The sequence below is a fragment of the Acartia tonsa genome, chromosome 6 (genome assembly GCF_053477335.1).
Source record: "Acartia tonsa isolate MP-2025a chromosome 6, ASM5347733v1, whole genome shotgun sequence".
Lineage (NCBI taxonomy): Eukaryota > Metazoa > Arthropoda > Copepoda > Calanoida > Acartiidae > Acartia > Acartia tonsa.
The window spans coordinates 5094800-5114628 of record NC_137265.1 but is presented as its reverse complement, the minus strand read 5'-3'; the positions used below and the strand labels follow the sequence as shown (position 1 = coordinate 5114628).

Below are 19829 nucleotides of genomic sequence, written 5' to 3'. Positions count from 1 at the left end.
TTTTATATCACTCTCCGGATATACGGTTGTAGGTTCATTAGCCAAACTAGAATGGCTTACCATAAAGCTCACAGTAATCAGCTTGTGTGCTTGAGCGCAGTGGTAGTCTGGAAGGGGGGGAGGTTGGGTTTATCAAGTCCCTTGGGGCCTCGTAGCTGTGGCCAACCAATGGCTCTTCAAGTCCGTCCCAGGATAATCCCCTTTTCTCTGGTTTTCTCTTGCTCGTTGTCCGTCCTCTCCGTGAGTAACTCTGGCCACCTCGACTTTTTGTCACTCTGCTTCGTAAAGTATAGACCGAGCGATTTATTTTCAACGGAGATTTATTAACCATTACTTTTAAGTTTCATAGGAAAGTATAAATATTTACTTCCCAAAGTTTGTAAAGTTTTAACTGTAATTTCTAGGAACTTTTTAAGACTATTAAACAACCAATAGCGTCCGAAATCTTTTCTCTAATGGTTAAATCTTTAAATCTCGTTAAAAATAAACAACACAAGTAGTAAAATATAAAACTTTATTATACATAAAATTTAAATAATAAAAATTACTACTAATAGAGGCATAAAACAAAATCTTGGGTAGGAGGGCTTGGTCTTGCTTTTCTTTTTTTCCTGAGTTTTGAATAAACACGTTCTTGATATTCTTGACGGTTAAAACCTAAAAATTGTAAAAATAAAATCTTTTCATGTTTAAAGCATTTAACTTCAAGATACAAAATAAAATGAAACAAGGATGACAACATCCACAAGTAGCAAAGCCCAAAATTATAAATAGAGATGTACAAATCATACTATAAAAGCTTATAAAGTAATCAAGTATCAAGGATGCCCCTGCCCTCCCCATTAATTAACAGATACTCACTTTGTCAGGTATTTATGCTTGTACGTTGTAGGTGGCAAGGTCTGGCAAGGACTCACGGCTCTCTGGTGGCAGGATCTGGAGCAAGTTCAACAGGTCCTTAGCGATGAAATCACGTTGAATGGCTGCTCTTTCCAAAGAAGTGTACTCAGTCTGGATAATGTTGGCATCATAGGACGTGTCTACAGTCCTAACTGCTCCCTGACACAAGGCAATTAAGTAAGGATACTTTCCTTGTAACGCTCCCAGCTGTACTTCACCTTCTCGCAGCTCCACTCTACGCAAACGGCTGGACCGAGCTTCACCAAGTATAGCTGCCACCGAGTGTTCTATCCGGTTTACAGCCTCCTTACAGCGTGTGAGATCACCACACACCTCCTTAATTTTAGCTATTAAACTGCACAGAAGCCGGGATTTATCAAGGTCTCCAACACTAGGGTCAGTAAGACCCTTATACTCGTCTAGATTAACAGGCTTGTAATCAATATCAGCAACCTCAGCACAGACGGCCTCAAAGCCCTCCCGTCAGACAACAATTGCTCGATGTATTGGAGACCCTGCCGGTTTTGGTCCCGCAAGAACTCTAATTCAGCGGTCAGGCGGCGGAAGTTCTTAACATACTTCAGCCTGGAGGACTCAGCTGATACAAGGCCTCTCACCCTCAGGCAGGAGCTGCGAAACTTTGCCTGCTGAGACTCTATTCCGAACCTATAGAGCTCGGCCTCATATCTATCAGCTTGGTAGCGGCAGACAGCTCCTAGAATAATATCAACTTATAAAGTGTTGCCACTATTCTCCAGGTAAGCAACTGTCCGTTTGTCTGTCAGTCCTCCAATCTATAGTATTCCATTCTATATAGGCATCAGTAAGTATAGTCCATGTCTGTCTGTCTGTCAGCATACTACAGCTACCATTGTCTATACCTGAAAGTTCCGACATTTTCTTTCAATCTTGGTGTACCAACCAATCTCACAAAAAAACACAGGGAAAGCCGGGACTTGATACTTAATAATATATAATTATAAACACAAGAGAAATACATGCATTCAAATCCCACAGCAGGGATTATAAGGGATAAGATATAATTATAAACATAAGAAAATACATGCATCCAAATCCCACAGCAGGGATTATAAGGGATAAGACAAATATTATAAACTGATATTTTATAAAAAAGGCAAGTAGATTCAATATACTAAATCACTTCCTTAGATTAATCTTTCTCTTTTAATAAACATACTTAAGTTATTAGCTATTTTAAATATAAAGTTATAAATAATAAATCAAAGACTTACATATGCACAAATAATTTCACTTAAAAGCACAGCAAGATAAAATGTGTGTAATATATAGAGTAGCACCTCCTCCTACGGTGGTAAAATAAACACTGATAAATTCTATCAATTTGTTACCCCTTATATAACTTTTGACCCTTGGCGGGAATGTTGTTTTGTACAGAACAGGTTTTCAAATATGCCGTACAAATATATTCATGGAATAAAGGAGAGGTAAATTTATACTTGTTCTCTATATATACATTTTCACATGAACATAAAGAACAAAATAGATTTTACACTCCCTCTCTGGACGAGGCACTTTTTAAAATTAGGTTAGTTTAGGTTATAGGGGCTAGTATTAAGTTTTGGCATTCTATAGGCGTTCAAGTTTGTTGGTTTTACTGTTTGATTTCAGAGCCTCACTTAGAAAAAAATTAATTTATTAATACGATGAAAATTACGAATTTATCTCCCCCAATATATTATAAAAATAAAAAGGTGCGCCCAAATTTTGGCGCGAAATTGGATATGGAGATAGAAACAGTTAAATTTATAGGTAAAGATCCAACTATTCTATATCCTTCCCCACCTTTATTAATAAAAAAAATTGAAGCAACTGTTCCTTATTAATCATTGCCGTTTACCCCCTAAGAAAATGTGATAAGGGGTATGGGGTAAAAACTCCTGTAAGCCAGTAATCTTCTCTCATTGCTGGTAACCTGGAAAATTTGCAGATTGCCAGCTATCAGGAACCTAGAATTTAGGGGAATATGCGTGCTGCTGGATCCAGGAATCTTGTAATATTGCCAGGAACCAGGAAGCATTCGTTACCAGCAATATTTTACCATGAACTGCAGTAGATCCGAGTTTTTTCTCCAAAAAGTTATATATTTATCCAATTTTTTATAGGCATTATTAAGTTCTTGATCTACTTCTTGGTTTTTGAACATTGTGCAAATAAATTTAAATAAAATGAGAGATTATCCATCTCTTTTTAAAAGTTTTTTTTTTACCCACTCTTCATCCACTCGTCCCTCATTTTTATGACGTTACATTTTGTCATTTTTACTTTTACTTTTTTCTATTCTATTTTTATTTTCTTATTTTAATTTTCTTCTAGGAAAATTAAGCGCCGAAGAGTTATTATCTCGCCTGACCCGGACCCACCAGGGTGATGACGGCAAAGAGTCGCACCAGTGCCTAATCTGTGCCAAGTGGTACGCTGTGCCACCCATCAAACATATGCGCTCACATCTGGTAACTTTAAGGTTAGTTCTTGCAAATATTTGTTAGAACCAGCCAAAATAATTTTATACAATATAGATTTTTTTGTTAGAAATAGTGTTCATTGTTTTTTTTTATTTATTTTTTTGTCTGCTAGATTTAAACAAATTTCGCGGCAATTGTGCGCCAGCACTCAAAGTCCCCAAATTCAGTCTAAATCCTTCACGAACACTCTAAGCTGGTACCCTAGGTTTTGGACCCTAAAATATTGAATATTCGATCCATTGTTCTCTCCCTTCCTCCCTGGCTAGTTACTACAATTGTCCCTAAAGTTTTATAATAATAGTTTCTTGTTCGTTGGCATAATAACTTTGGGGACTTTAGTAAATATTTGTTTTAATTTTAATATTCAAAAGGGTTAATTTTGTGTATCATTATTGGGGATGTACATCAATTTATCGGCCATTGTCTTATCCCTTTAGATCTCTGGGTTGGTTGGTTATTGATAAAAAGTCAAGCATAGAAATGGATTTATAATTACTTGGATATTACACCAGATTATCATATAATCTAATAAAGGGAAACTTGTAGCGGGCTAAAATAACAATCTACCCCATATCCCCCTTTACCTCCTACCTGATGAACGAACTGACCGATAAATGACAGTGGAAATAGCAACCTAAATTAACGACAATTTTCCCCCTTGTCATAATATCCACGCATATTCTACATCCATTAGCACAGAATATCCCATTGATTAAATGAAAAAAAAGACACTTGTCGCCATAAGTAGCGCAGGATAAAAAAGTTAACAATAGCCTGGATTAAAAAGTAAACAGTTATAAAAAACAGCTAATAAAAAGATTATTTTTTGTAAGATCATGTAATTTAAAGTATTTTATATTGTGACTGAGTGACATACGGACGAACGGACATTCTCTAGACTTAGAGTAGTTTTGTTACTAAAAATATATAAAAGTAATGTTTTAAACCTTTAAAACCAAGAAATAAAACTTTTTAGGGCCGTTAAATTTATACACATTCCCAATGATGATACACAAAATTGTCCTTTGTAGCTTAAAATTAGTGGTCGAAACGTTTGAACACTCAACTAAATGAATCAAAATTCTCTAAGATTTCCAAAGTTGATTATCCAACGAATAAGAAAACGTTGTTATAAAACTTTGGGGACTAGTGTATTAACAGCCCATTGCCCCCTCTCTCTTTGACTTTAAACCTATTTTCTGTAATTGGGAACTCTAATTATTTATTTATTTTAGAGATGACAAAAGAAAAATGATTCAACTCTGTAACAACACTAGTCTACTTTGCCTTATTTGTTATAGGTAAAATTGTTTTTCATAATATATCATTTGAAAAAAATCTATGAAATATAATTTAAAACTAATAATGGAAATTAAGACTTTGCACTTATAATTTAACTACCTTTCTTATGGGGACGTTGCCGTTTCTACAACTGGCAGAAATATAGTGGATGTTTTTTTTGTCAAAATTGTGACATATTAAAAAGTTTAGATATAAATTTGGAAGAAAATAGTTGTATAATTGACAATTTTGGATGTAAAAATGCTAGTGTTAGATGTATTTGTGGCAGTTACTTCAAGTATGACTGTATTTTTGGCAGAGGTTATTACCTATATTTTTTGACAAAAAAACATCTAGCTGTGTTACAAATTTAAAATCAAATTTATTGAAATATTTATCTGAAATTATTTTAGAGTGTTTGACAATCTTCAAAATCAACAAGAAATTGTTTTACACGCAGCATCGCATACACCAGGTATCTATATAACTGTTTGTCTTTCTGTCTGTCTTTTTGTCTGTTTGCCTCTATCTGTCTGTCAGCCTGTCTGTCTGGTTGTCTGTATGTCTGTTTGTTTGTCTGTCTGTTAGTCTGTTTATATATCTATCTATCTATCTGTCTGTCTGTCTGTCTATCTGTCTATCTGTCTATCTGTCTATCTGTCTGTCTGTCTGTCTGTCTGTCTGTCTGTCTGTTTGTCTGTCTGTCTGTCTGTCTGTCTGTCTGTCTGTCTGTCTGTCTGTCTGTCTGTCTGTCTGTCTGTCTGTCTGTCTGTCTGTCTGTCTGTCTGTCTGTCTGTCTGTCTGTCTGTCTGTCTGTCTGTCTGTCTGTCTGTCTGTCTGTCTGTCTGTCTGTCTGTCTGTCTGTCTGTCTGTCTGTTTGTCTGTCTGTCTGTCTGTTTGTCTGTCTATCTGTCTGTTTGTCTGTCTGTCTGAATGTCTGTCTGCCAGTCTGTTTGTCTGAGTGTATATCTATCTATACATCCATCCTTCTTATTTCTATATATGTATCTGCCTATCTATCCTTCTATGTATCTATAAATATTAGTATTATCAAACTATTAGTTTCCAACTATCTACCTATCCTCCTTATCTCTTTATACTATACTATACTTCTATTTGTCCTTATATCTAATCATCTGTCTGTCAGCCTGTCTATCTTTTTGTCATGAGTTGATTATCTATCTTTTATATTATTATTAACTGTGTTTTATACCTAGGTGGAGGAATGCCCGTGCCTAAATCCGCTCTAGACCTACCTGGAATGAAATCCAGCGGCCATAATACGCTGGCAGGACCAGGTTTACCTGTGCCCGTTGCTGGCCAGCCCGGCCTTGCTACAACGCCTGTTACAGGTCTTGCAGGTGTAGCAGCACTGAAGACAACTCCTTCTGTTGTAGTACCTGGAGGCCTTGCTGAACCCCTTCTTATTCAGTCGCCTATAAACCAGGTATTAGTTATTTATCGCGTCGAATTATAGTCAGCTATCCGCGGATGATAAAATGAAAAAAGATTTTAACAAGTTTTGTCCGCCTAGAGGGGTCGAAGTTCCAAGCTAACAAAACTGGTTTTGATTTAGTGATTTTTATTTTAATATTCGTGAAAATTGTCTGTATAATGATGCTATACTTAATATTTCAGTATGGCTTAGAACCGGTTCTAATCCAATCAATATCAATCGGTTGCAAGCCATACTGGAAAATGTATTGTTTTGTATTTTAAAATATGACACATAGATAAAAACTTACCCCTTTATGTTTTAAACAAAAAAGGATGACAAGATCCATAAAAGCGAAGCTCTAAAATCAAGAGTAAGGACAAACGAACATTAGAGTGACAGAACTTGATAAGCGAAATATAAATTTGTAAGTCAAAATGAAATTGTACATAAATTTGTTGCAAAATTGCTTTGATACAGGATAAAGGACATACTTTCATTTTTTTGGATTTAATTATAGAAATGCCTTGCTAATAATATTCAAATCAATATTCAAATTCAAATATTTATTGGGACAAAACAACATATACATTTAATATTCAACATTCATAATTGGTAATTACATTGCATTAAATAAACTATTTTATAAACAATAAATACTATAGGTTTAACACAATATAATACAAGTATCCAAGGACTGAAAAACGCCTGAGGGCGGTATTGATAGCCTTTTAATTTTAGACTTTGATTTAAATGTTTTTTTAAAGCAGTCTTTTGTATAAGTAATATATGTACACTATATACAGCAATATGCAAGGAAGGATGTTTAGGAAAAGTAGGGGGGGGGGGGGGGGGGGGGGTTGGAAAGTGGAGAAAAAATGGGGTCTCTGTGCGATTATAAAAAATGTATATATTTTAAGCAATTAAAAGGTAAGGTAAGCTACAGGTTGACTTAAACAATCATACATCAATGTTAAGGTCACAGGAGGGACACAATAGCCTGTCACAGGCAACTACAATACTGTCTAAAAGCTCTCTTTTCAATTTTTTTATAAAATTTAAATCTAGAAGTTACCTTTTCCACTATAAAGCTATTGTTAATAAAAAACGCATTCCAGGTGGCTGGAAGAGTACAAAGTGGAAGATTGTTAACCAAGTTGAACTTGTTTATTGACTTGACAATTTATTTATGTTATAGGGAGCTGTAGGCGCCAAAGTAAGCACAGAATGCGGATCCATTGCCGCGTTTTCACCCATCTCAATCACTTCCATGACCGCTGCGCCCGCATCGGTCACCGAGAGCCCGATCAAGGGTGTGAAGAATATGACTGGCGGTGCTACTGTTACCAGCCAAGCCAATTCTCCTGCAAAGGATGAAGTTAATGTTGAGCTGGATAATGCTGGCAGAGTCAAATCTGGAAAGGTAAGGGAGTGATTTTTCAGCAAGCAGGGATGGGACATTGGACTGCAAATTCTACTGGTACCCAAAGTTTTATAACTACGTTATTTTGCTATTAGAGTAAAACACTAAAGGTAGAAAGGGTTAAATAAATGTATCTTCCCATCGCAACCACCTTGTGCAACCCTTCTATTGGGTCATTGAAAATCAACCCTGTAGTGTCGCTTATATTAACACAGCTAAGTAGCAGAAAACAATTTAGAAGCAGACGAAAGAGGTCTTTGAAAAAGAAAGGGAGGTAGTTGTCAGTATAAACATCTATAATATAGATCTGTTATCTTGTTAAAAAAAACTTTAGTTTATTTATTCAATTTCAATTGGTTTGTATATTCTGAACTTTTCAACCAATAATTTTAATCTATAGAAAGGGAAATTTTTAATCACCATTAGGGTTGGGATGTATATAAATTTATCGTCCATTATCTTATCCCTTTAGATCACCGGTATGAACCTAACAACATAAGACCGTATGGACAAACGACCTACCAATCAAAAGATAGAAATATCCTATAGAAAAAAAGACTGCTGAGACGAAATTATATTTAAGGTTCGGAAACAGTATGAGCTATACGGTGAATGGTAGAATATAAAATAATTATAATTTTTTTTGTAGTATGGCTGCGAAACCGATCAATATCCGGTAAATTAGAACTGGTTTTAAACCACACTGAAAAATCATGGATCATATTCAGTTTTCTACGAATTTAAAAATATACAATTATAATACTAACACCAGTTTTGTTAGCCTGGGATTTCGGCCACTCGGGGTTAACAAAACATGTTTTAATCCTTAAATTTTCATTTTAATATCCGCTGAAAGCTTTCTATAATACAATGCGACAAATAACTATTAAGGTTCGGAAGCAGTGCGAGCTCTGCGGTGAATGGTCGAATATAAAATGGTTCTTCAAGCACATGTCGGAGGTGCACTCCGCCCTGTTCTGTAGGTGCTGCAGGGAGTATCTACCCAAGGATGAACATAAAGACCATAGGTAAGTTAAGACACCCCCCCCCCCATGTCTGATGAGGTGCACTCCGCCCTGTTCTGTAGGTGCTGTAGGGAGTATCTACCCAAGGATGAACATAAAGACCACAGGTAAGTGGAGACACCCCCCCCCCCTAATGTCTGAGGTGCACTCTGCCCTGTTCTGTAGGTGCTGCAGGGAGTATCTACCCAAGGATGAACATAAAGACCACAGGTAAGTGAAGAAGCTGCTTATAGTGCCTATGAAAAAGGACGTCATACAATACAAATGACCAATAATTGGCCAATACACTGACTAAATTACACAATATACATTAAATTGACCGAGGGTAGGCCAGTATGACGTCATTTTATATAGGCACTATGAAAAGCTTTGAAGTGGAGACCAAGAGACTAACAAATATAATTTATTTAAAGAGTAGCCAAGCTTAAAGAGTAAGACGTTCAAGATTTTGAAGAAAAAAAATAAAATAACTCCTAGCTAAACAATTATATACCCCTAAAATATTTATTTTTTAGGGTTGGGGGTGTAAATTAGTAAAATAAAAGTTCTGAAAGTTTTACGATACATTTCCATTTCGGCGTAAAACAATACCATTTACATAAGACTAGTAGTTATGTTCCAAAAGTTTTCTAGAGTCATTTCAGACACATGAACCCTCACCTAAAATTGATAAAACTGTCCCAGGACATATAAGAAGCATCAATATAAAGAAAAGCCACAACATTATTGCGGTTAGCGAAATCTTTCGGCACAGACATTCAAACTTGAATTGTACATCTTTTATATAAAGATTAATTAGAACAATTTATTATTTGTAAATTAATTTTCATATTGTCGTATTTCTTGTGTTCTAAAAACTAGCTTCCTTATTGGACTAGGAGCTACGCCCCTAGAAGACTCTAGGGACACTAAAGGCGGGGGATAAGTCGACCCTTCCCCTATTTTATTTTTATTTATAAGAAGGAAAAGAAAATATTTTTTTTTTTTTTGGGGGGGGGGTTTGGAGTGTGGAAATAGTAAATAGTGAAAATAGTAGGAGAACCATATCGGATCAGGGTTTAGTGAGATACTTCGTCACAGACAAAAAAGCTTACTACTTAAAAGATAATAGGAGATATAAATATTTTTTGTTGTTTAGACATTGGCATGGAATGCCACCTTACATGGGACAGAAAATCAGGATTGAAAATGGAAAACCCATTGTCATTGACAGGTAAACTTTTTGGTTGTTAAAAGAAAAGGTATTTTGCAATACTATTGAAGCAGTTATAGTGCCTCATAAAAAATGAAGTCATACAATGCAAATGACCAATAATAGGCCAGTATACATTTTACCATTAATCAATGTAAATGTATACTGGCCTAACCTTAGTCATTTGTATTATATGACGTATTTTTTAGGCACTATAAACTGCTCCAATGTTATTATGTTATAAATAATACGACAATTACCATTATTTTGAAATGTAAAAAGAAATGTTTTATAGTTTATTTTTGGGGGAAGAGATGGAGATTTGTTTCTTGGAGCGGTATGTCTTTGGAGGTGATGGCACCTCACCCGAAATAGTTAAAAATTTTCCTTGACCTTGACCTTTAAGAAACACATCGGTTCAGCGGTTAATGAGATCTTTTGAGGCACATACACAGATGCACATAGACATCCTGTTACTTTTATACAAGGATAAAAATACATCAGACTATTAATTTTATTTAGGAAAGAACGTGCTAGTCTGACACCAATCGGTTCCTTGGCGGCTTGGGGCGGCTCTAGCGGCGGTCTTGTTGTCAAGGCCATTGACGAGACAGGGCGAAAAAGAAAAGCTCCGCCTGGAGAAAATGGAGCTGCGGCGACTGACAGCGGCCCCAGCAGTCCTAAGAGTGCAGATACTTATGTTGACGCGCAAGGTATACTAACTTAAATGGAGAAAGTCACTCAAAAATTAAACATGTGACGTCATGAAAATGATGGAGATGAGAGGAGAAGTGGAAAAGAAAACCCCTAAAAAAGAAGTGGATAATCACTCATTTTTATGACGTCACATGTCTGATTTTTGAGTGACTTTCTCCATTTACATAATAATTACTTTGACTTCATGTACTCTTATAAAGTGAATATTGTAGCTGTCTAAAATACCGATCACCTCCATCCACTCCCCTGACCTCTTCCCCTCCACTGCACTGCACTGGATGAACGAACTAACTAATAATTGATGTCCACAATAGCAAATTAAATTGACGACTATTTTTAAATTGTTTTTTTTATTTACATAAAAAATCATATTTTTTCTTTAGGACGAGAACGATTGATGCCAAAAGAGCGTTGTCCCGTGTGCGCTATTGAGATTACACATAAAAATCTGGCAAGACATATCAAATTAAGGTAACACCTTTGGGGACTTTTAGTAAATTTTTATTGGAATCTACAGAAGGGTAATTTTATGTATCATTATTGGGAATGTCAATCAATTTATCGGCAATTGTCTTATCCCTTTAGATCCCATATTTCTTACACTAATATTAATATGTAATGAATGAACGTTTCTAAAACAGCCTGTAAAACGAAGTTTCTAAAAATATTATTCTATATTTCAGACATGGAATGAAGTATAAATTTTGTTACAAATGTAGAAAACTGATTCCAGGAGAAATGTATAATCACCATAAGGTAATTTATAATGGTTGCACTATTAATGACATTCAAGAACGATTAAAAGCAAAATCAAATACAGTATAAAATCAGGTTTTACACATTGTAAAATTAAGATTTATTATTTTTCGTCATCTAATTAAACATTATCATGGTTTTCTTAGTACAAGCGGTTGCTCTCCTAGCATCTAGGAGCTCTGTATTCCTAGGAGCAAGAGAAGTGGGAAAATAGCCTAAAACAATACTTAAAAATAAAAATTATATAGTCTAAAACCAAATAAGCAGCTTCCATAAAATGGACTCGATCGGTTAAGTAGCTTAAGCTACAGACAAAAAAACCTTATTGCTTTATAAAATAGAATATATCAATAAAATAAAATACTATTATTTAAAATCATCAGTTGCTTTATATCAAAAATTGTATTATAATGTATTATAGAGTCTACATGATAGTGGAGAATTGCCTACAACAAATTCTGGAGGCTTGGATTACCTGGATTCCTTGCAGGTATAGAGCATAATGCATTTTTATTAAACAATCAAATTGTGGGGAGAAATTGAACTAGAATGATTGTTTCCAAAAGATGCAAATTTGTTTGAATTAATGAGATAAATTTCAATTCATACCTAGAGAAAATAGCCTTTACATAGCATTTAAATAATTTAAATCATGCTAAGAACTAATATGAAGCTAATATAAAGCGAGAATAACAGGAGACGCATCGAAAGACAAAGCAACAATTTAAAGAAAAATAGAAAATCGCGAAACCTTTCTTGTATTGAAATAAATTAACATATAGCCTACTAAATAAGTCAAAACACTTTGAGGACCTGTATGAAGCTTTATTAAAGTTAGAATAGAGGGAGACACAAAAAAGCAGAGAAACAAACATACGATAAGCAAAAACGTTAAAACATGCTTTTAGACTAAGAGAAAAGAAAGATAGTAGAAACTCGCAAAATCTTTTTTATAGAAATACAATGAGATTTAGTTGATAAGATAGATCACAAATGCTAAGGACCATTATAAGGCTTTTCAAAACGGAGGTTCTAGAGAGTTACAGATAGACAAACAAACACTCTTCCTCTTTCATATTATGATTTTATTACAGGGAGATGAGGATGGGGTTATAGAAATACCGGAGGAGGTTTTGGATGAAGCTATGGAAAATGGAAATGGAATGTAAGTAAATTAGAATGTCGTCAAAATTATATTTATTTTACAACAAAGAAAAATTTATACTAAACAGATTTGGATTAGAAAAAAGAAATATTATACAGAAATATGCAAAAAAATATATACATATAATTTTTGTTAATAAATACAAAGTGTCATTAGTTTAAAGAAGTGTGCAACTTTGAATCCTATTTTGGATTTGTCAATAGGCAATGGGCATAGACAGTCCTTATTACCGTATTATGTACTAGCGGCTTCGCCCCTAGTCTCTAGTGGCTTCGCCCTATGAAGTAATGGGAAGTCAACCCTCCTAAATAGAAATATTCAAAAAAAATTATTCTTTGTTTAATTACTCTGTGGTAAAATTAAACCCAGGTTGTGCGTTTTATGCACAAAAATTTCAATTTGTACAAATTAAACCCAGGTTGTTTGCCGTATACACAAAAATTTCAATTCGTAAAAATTAAACCTAGGTTGTTCGCATACACAAAAATTAAAATAAAAAAAAAAAAATATTAAAATTTTTTTTTTTGGGGGGGGGGATTCGTGGGGGCTTCGCCCCATGTTGCAGTGGTGTTCCACCACCCCAATTAATGGTTTTTGTTTACAAAAATTTTTAAAAATTAAGAATTTTGGAAGTGGGGATTTTTTTATTTTTGGGGGGGTTGGGGTGTCCCACCCCCCAAGAAAATAGCTTAAAACCACCAGAGGACCAGTAGGTATATTCCCAGAAGGGTTGAGCCCAATTTGATCAACAGTTACTGATATTTTACAAAAAATGTAAAAAAAAAATCTTTGGGGGGTGGTTTTTTTATTTTTGGGGGGGTTGGGGGTGTCCCACCCCCCAATGAAAATAACCTAAAACCACCACAGGACCAGTAGGTATATTCCCTGAAGAGTAAAATCCGATTGGTTCAGTGGTTACCGAGATCTTAAGAGACGGACGGACAGACAGACGGACAGACGGTCAGACGGACAGACGGACAGACGGACAGACATCAAGCTACTTTGTATTAAGGATAAACTAAAGAAAAAAAGTAAATAATTTTTTTTTAATTTCCTTTCTTATTAGGTCTAGAAAGAAGGATGAAAGTTTTAGATCCAGCACCTCAATGACTAAATTGGAAAGTCTGATGGGGAAAGAATTTAAACATCCAAGGAATTATTCTGCTTATTTTCTAAAATTTAAACAATTCAAATTATCTTTTTTTATAGCACCTTTGGGTTATTTCTCTTGGATGGGTGAAGGTACCCGTTGAAAAATATTTATAAAACTTTTCTTGACTTATTAGAAGCTTTACTGCAAATTAAAAACCATATCGTTTCAGTAGTTATCGAAACCTTCTACTACTGAACATTCGCACACAAATACACACACATACACCTAGAGACATCCTGTTACTTTTATATAAGTTAATATCGGCTTCGCCCCTAGCATTTTTGTTTTTTGAGGAGTTGTGGATGTCCCAACCCCCAAGAAAATTAGCCTCAAACCACCACAGGACCAGTAGGTATATTCCATGAAGAGTAGAATCCAAACGGTTCAGTGGTTACCGAGATCTTAGGGGACAGACAGACTTTGTATTATAGATACATATAAAAATTAAATTTATTAAAATAAAAAATAATATGAAAATAAGCAAGAATAAAATATTAGGAGACAATGTAACATTTGTGGCTATTCTGTTTCTTATTCAAATTATAAGGTAATCAATTTAATTTCGGTGATTTCACTCAGGGTGCCTATCGAGGATGCTGTACGTATTGGTGCAAAAAATGGGGACAATTTTTAAATTGATTTGACGGGGCTGTTTATTTACGTCACAAGTGAGGGGAAAGAAAAGGGAAGGAGGAAAGAAACCCCCTAGAAAAGAGATGGGGGTATGACGTCACACGCCAAAACAATTTGAATTTTGTCCCCATTTTTTGCACCAATACGTACAGCATCCCTATCGAGCACTGAAACTATCAATTTTTCCCTTTTTTGTGCGAAAACTTTTGAAAATGGTAGAGTGGGGAAAGTTTTTTCCTTAAGCCCAGACCCGAAAAAGCTCAAAGTGACGAGTGTCACGTCATATACATAAATACGTCTATAAAGGAGGGGTGAGAGGAGAGTTGTGGGAAAGGACACCCCTAAAAAATATATGGATTTTTATGACGTCACACATGACATAACCCTGCAGTGCCTAGAACTACGGTTTCATAACACTGCAGGACTACCCAGTACCCATAATAATATGATCCAACCTGACATAAAGTAATAAAGTAATAATCAAATCAAAAAATAATTATACTAAATTGTCGGACATTGCAATGGACGGAATGCATAAAATAGATTTTAGCTACGGTCTAACAAAAAAAACAAAAATTTTGATTTTGTAGCAGTTTGAATACAACAAAGTGTTTAATGCTTATATTTGGATCATTGAAAGAAAACAAAGTAGCGGGTTTCATCGTATTTTATAGTTGCTCTTCTCCTATTTTTAGTCCCTGCGGGTGCTCTAACCCTGCGGGGCAATCATTAACATTTACATAACCTTAAATTACCCATTAAAAGCTACTGTGAAAATACGAGAAAACCTGCTACTTGGTTTTCTTTCCTAATCCTTATATTTATTCAGAGACACTTGAGGAATGCCCACCCTGGCATGGTGGATGATGGGGAGAAAGGAGATGAAGGGGGTGCTACTGAGGGTCACGTGGCTGATGAATCTGATATTGTAAGTTTACATTTTCTACTCATTGAAACGGTTCTAGTACAAACGTAGGAGTCCCAAACGTCGGAGTGGACAAACGCAGGAGTGTTAAAACATTAATTTGATTAAGTATTTCTATACAGATTAGGTTAGGTTAAGATATGAATGTACAAATAAGCCCCACGCATGGGTTAGGCATTTTAAAATCTATAAGATTGTCTAAATTAGGTTAGGTTAGGTTAAGTATCCACTCCGACGTTTGGGACTCCTGCGTTTGTCGTAGGACCATTGAAACCTCGTCCTATTAATTCAAAACTTAAAACCTTATAAATCAAGCCATAATTTTTTATTTCATTATGTTCAAATTTAAATTTAATGTATCATTGAATTTTTTCCATTCCGATTTTGATTACTTATGCTTATTCTTGTGTAGAAGTAATAGGGATTGTGTCTGTCTTTCCTTTGCTCAAGATCTTGTCGTATCAATATGATTCTCCTTAACAGTGAAGCTTCCTCAATGCTTAGTGTTTTGGGGAGGTAACATTAACCTTCCCTAGAAAATTCACACCTCGATAAAACATACCCATTCAATTTTAGTTCTTTCTTTAAAGAGAAATGAAAACCAAAAGGTTAAATGATGATTTTCCCTCAATTCCTCTTCACTCAAAGTTCTCCTAGTGTTGATAAGTAGTATACATTTGACACAAACCATGGAAATTTATGCTATATGTAAAAGATGTCTTCAGTAAAAAGTTCAAGTCTCTTAGATTAAAAACTCTCAAGTTCTCCAACCCTTAATTTTATGAGTTACATATTTCAGCAGGTGGACAAAGACTGCAGCCGAGAGTTGAGCTGCGAAGACTACTCTGACGAGCCGCTGACTGTCGACCTGGACGAGAATGACGTCATCCTGGAGGATGGGGACGGGGAGGAAGGGGGTGAGGACGGAGGAGCGGGGGAGGAGGATGAAATTGATATTGAGGATGAGGGCTACTCAGAGTGTCAAATGTAAGTATAAAAGTTTTATTGTTTGTCCTTTAAGATCTCGTTCACCACAAGTCAAGCTTCACTAAAATTAAATTAACCCTTCTATACAATTAAAATCAATGGCTAAAAAGTTCAGATACTGCAATTTCAAGCCAACTCATCATGATTTAATAATACTACCAAACGTTTCAAAGTCTACGATTAATATAACGTTATTATATTTGATATAAATGTTTTTGTACTTAAAGATCTCGCCTACCATCTTACCAATTGGGTTATACATTTTAGTGAAGCTTAAATAACCCTTCTGCAGATTAAAATTATTCGTTAAAATTTGGTTGCTAATTTTGAACCTACTATTCAAAATTTATTAATATTAACATTATAACTACCTCGTCAATTACCTCATACGGGCGGAGATGCTGACCATGACATGGTACAACAACCCAGGATAACCAAGGAGAGCCAAATGTCCCCTTTTCTGTCCAAACACCCGGGGTATTAGGTTAAGTAACACCCATCAGACAAGCAACCCTTTGATTGCACGACCTTTGTCTGAGAAGTCCTAACTGTGTATGGTAATGAAATACGCCTGTTTTGGGCCAAGGCATTCCCCCTACTCTGACTATTAATGTCGCGCACCTAACATAGTAGCAGTAGGAACCATTTTTAACGTCATTAGTTAAGACGCGGTGTTAAGCCGAGATTCGAACCTATCACCTCCCCGACGACGGTCGACGGGCGACGGTGTTGAGCCACGGTCGCGGGTTGGGTACATGTACAATTTTGTATTTAATTTTCTATCCTGATATAAAGACGAAAAAATACTCAATTTTCTAATTGATTCATTTGGTAACAAATTTGGGTTAAATAAAAATTTACCTTATCTCTAAAAGATGTTTTGATTAACATTAAGTCAAAATGCAAATCTTTCAATTTAACTTAAAAACATCTAAACCAATACTTGGGAAAAAGTAATTAATCGCTTAAAAAAGAAATCTTATAAATGAATAAGTAATTAATGCCTAGGCGGTACTCGCTTTTTTAGGCTTTATAAAGCATTTACTGCTAAATGTTTTTTTTTCATTTCTTATTATGCTTAATGAATGTTCGCTTTAATTTGTGTGGGTAATTTGTGTGGAATGGTTACTTAAACATAAACTGATACAGTGTGTTTTTTTTATGAGAACTTTTTAAAAAGCAATTTTACTCCACTTATAGTTATCAGAATTGACAACTAAGTTTTGAAATTTAGATTTTACTTTACTTTTTAAATAAAAACTGAAATATTTTTTGCTGTTCATTTGATTGTCTTAAAAAACGAAGAAAATAAGCTATTAATCATTAAATTCTGATAACCATAAGAAAAGTAAAATTGCTTTAAAAAAAGTTCTCATAAAAAAATCATAGTGTATATTCATGAAAGTCATTAACCCAATTTACTTATCAAATAACAAGTTTTCTAAGTACAAAGGACAATCATATACCAGGGCTTATCACATACCCCGAGTAGTTGTGCTTCTTAGGGAATATTCCTACAGGTCATATAGTGTTTTAAAGCTATTTACTGGAGGGGTGGCACCCCTTCTCAAAAATATTACCCACCCCCAATTTTTTTCATCTTTATCTCTTTTAGATGAAAAATATATGAGGGTAATCCAACCTCAATTTTAGGGGCGAAGAAACTAGTTGTAAAAATAGTAAAGAATGTGTCTATTAGGTGTCAGTTATTGTCACTTTTCAAAGTACTAGCGGCTTCGCCCTAGCCTCTAGGGGCATTGTCCCAAAAGGTAATGCACTGGGTTTAATCTCGCCCTAGCCTCTAGGGGCATTGTCCCAAAAGGTAATGCACTGGGTTTAATCAAACATTTTTTTGATATTTTAAATGAAAAGTTTCCTAAAGAGTAGAGCCTAATCGGTTGACAGACAGACATCGTTCTACTTTGTATTATAGATACTTGATTACAAATTATTTTTATTCCAGCACAAACCTTACATATACAACAAAAACCTCTGATGAAAAATATTAATTAATTAAACATAATTTTAAGATGTGGAGATTATATCATGACCGAGTTTATCGACATTCACGTCAGAAAGATCCACGGTGGCCAGGTGGAGAGTTCGAGCCCCACCAGACCATCTGAAGAGCAGAGTGGCGGGGACGAGGCGACTACGTCTAGCTCGCTGCGCGGTTGCCCAGAGTGCGGCGAGGAACTGCGGATGGCGGCAATTATTAAACACTGCAAGGTTAAACACAAGGTAAAGAAACACGAAACTTATAAGTGATTTTCAGCTGTTGTTTGGGGTCAACACTTAGTTAACAACCTTTACATCTGCCACCCAAATATTATTTTAGATTTATTTTGCTTGTTGGTTATACCTTATTTCTGGGTAAAGCAATACTTATAGGAAAGTAACAGGATGAATTTCTGTCTGTAGCGAAGGATCTCGCTAATAGCTGAACCGATAATGCCCTCCTCTCAGTTCAGTTTTAAAGAAAAATCACCCTTCCCCCAATAGGTAAAAAAAATATTATATTTTTTTCTTTTGAAACTAAAATTTAAAGTAGAGTGTCGATTTCCCCTTTCCTCTCCATCATAATTTGATAGCTACATACTTTTAATACATCTTGTCTCAATAACGATTAAACTTTCAGGTTTTATACAATCATTGTACTGCTTGCGACAAATTTATTCCAAAGAAGCTCATTAAGGTAATACAATTTTAAATGTCTATTAATTTAAGAACCTTTTCATTATATTTTGCGAATGTCATGTACTTAAATATCTAAAACATATCTTTTTATAGACATGCCAAAACTTTAAATTTGAAAAGCTTTATAGTATTATGCATTTGGCATAGAATCTGAAGGTATTCTTAATAACGCATCTTCTTACTTATATTTTATTCCAGTTCCATATGAAGCTTCACGAGAAGGGAGAACCAGAGATCAAGTCTCCTCAAGAATCAAATGAAAATTCTAAGGTAAAAATTGTTCCTAGTAAATGTGTAGCAGTTAGGTACGATCTATAAAGCGTAGCAGATGTATAACTAAAATGTCTATACGTTCTTTCAAAAATATATTTTAAACTTTTCTGTCATAAATTTTTTGGTATAAAATAATTAATCATTCTTTACGCTTGATTTTTGCAACAAATTTATATATATTATATTCTTATATTCTGACACAATTCAAATGATAATATTCGTTTATCCAAAAATGTATAATATAGATGTATAACTAGACAACTACCTGAATCCCCCTTATAAGGACCCTTTTCGTCTGCTAACAAATTCCTTTCTTTTCTTTTTATCGACTTGGCTGTAATAATATTCCCGACGCTAATGTTGATTTTCAAAGACACAATTGGCAAAGGGTCATTGGGAAAATGATGTACAGTTATCTAACCCCTTTCCCCTCTAGTGTTTTACTCTAATGTTTATCCCACTATCTGGTTTTAGAGCTTCGCTTTTATGGATATTGTCATCCTTGTTTTTGCTAAGTAAAAAGTTTGAATGGATTTTATTTCACAGGATGGGAAGGAAAGTGTTGGGGAGGAGGTTGAACACATGGAAGTCATGGAAAATCCTGGCGACTCAGTTCTACAAGATGCTGTACACACAAAATAGGATCTCTGAATTCTTTAACATGTTGTAAGCAATTTGTATTATAAATCACGCAACCTCCATGTATATTATGCCTTTACAACATGTTGCTTAAAAACACCTTGATGTGTACGTTTAAAAAACT

General features: G+C 34.9%; 1 protein-coding gene across 3 annotated transcripts in view; it reads left to right on the top strand.

The window, feature by feature from the left end:
- The window catches only part of LOC145321642 (uncharacterized), a 42021-nt gene extending 22231 nt beyond the window's left edge, over window positions 1–19790 (top strand). The window contains exons 14-34 of one of the 3 annotated variants that reach the window (XM_080163129.1): window positions 3256–3403; window positions 4640–4705; window positions 5099–5160; window positions 5903–6132; window positions 7319–7543; window positions 8435–8503; window positions 8711–8778; window positions 9707–9781; window positions 10283–10473; window positions 10861–10948; window positions 11161–11233; window positions 11655–11723; window positions 12328–12398; window positions 13465–13553; window positions 14052–14098; window positions 15014–15112; window positions 15909–16096; window positions 18127–18337; window positions 18735–18791; window positions 18992–19063; window positions 19613–19790. In XM_080163129.1, the coding sequence (XP_080019255.1) occupies window positions 3256–3403; window positions 4640–4705; window positions 5099–5160; window positions 5903–6132; window positions 7319–7543; window positions 8435–8503; window positions 8711–8778; window positions 9707–9781; window positions 10283–10473; window positions 10861–10948; window positions 11161–11233; window positions 11655–11723; window positions 12328–12398; window positions 13465–13553; window positions 14052–14098; window positions 15014–15112; window positions 15909–16096; window positions 18127–18337; window positions 18735–18791; window positions 18992–19063; window positions 19613–19708 (2294 nt within the window). In that variant the 3' untranslated portion in view covers window positions 19709–19790. Of the gene's footprint in view, window positions 1–3255; window positions 3404–4639; window positions 4706–5098; window positions 5161–5902; window positions 6133–7318; window positions 7544–8434; window positions 8572–8630; window positions 8676–8710; window positions 8779–9706; window positions 9782–10282; window positions 10474–10860; window positions 10949–11160; window positions 11234–11654; window positions 11724–12327; window positions 12399–13464; window positions 13554–14051; window positions 14099–15013; window positions 15113–15908; window positions 16097–18126; window positions 18338–18734; window positions 18792–18991; window positions 19064–19612 lie in introns of all 3 variants that reach the window. The other 2 variants (XM_080163128.1, XM_080163127.1) reach the window with 2 other exon arrangements.
- The last annotated feature ends 39 nt before the right edge of the window (window positions 19791–19829 follow it).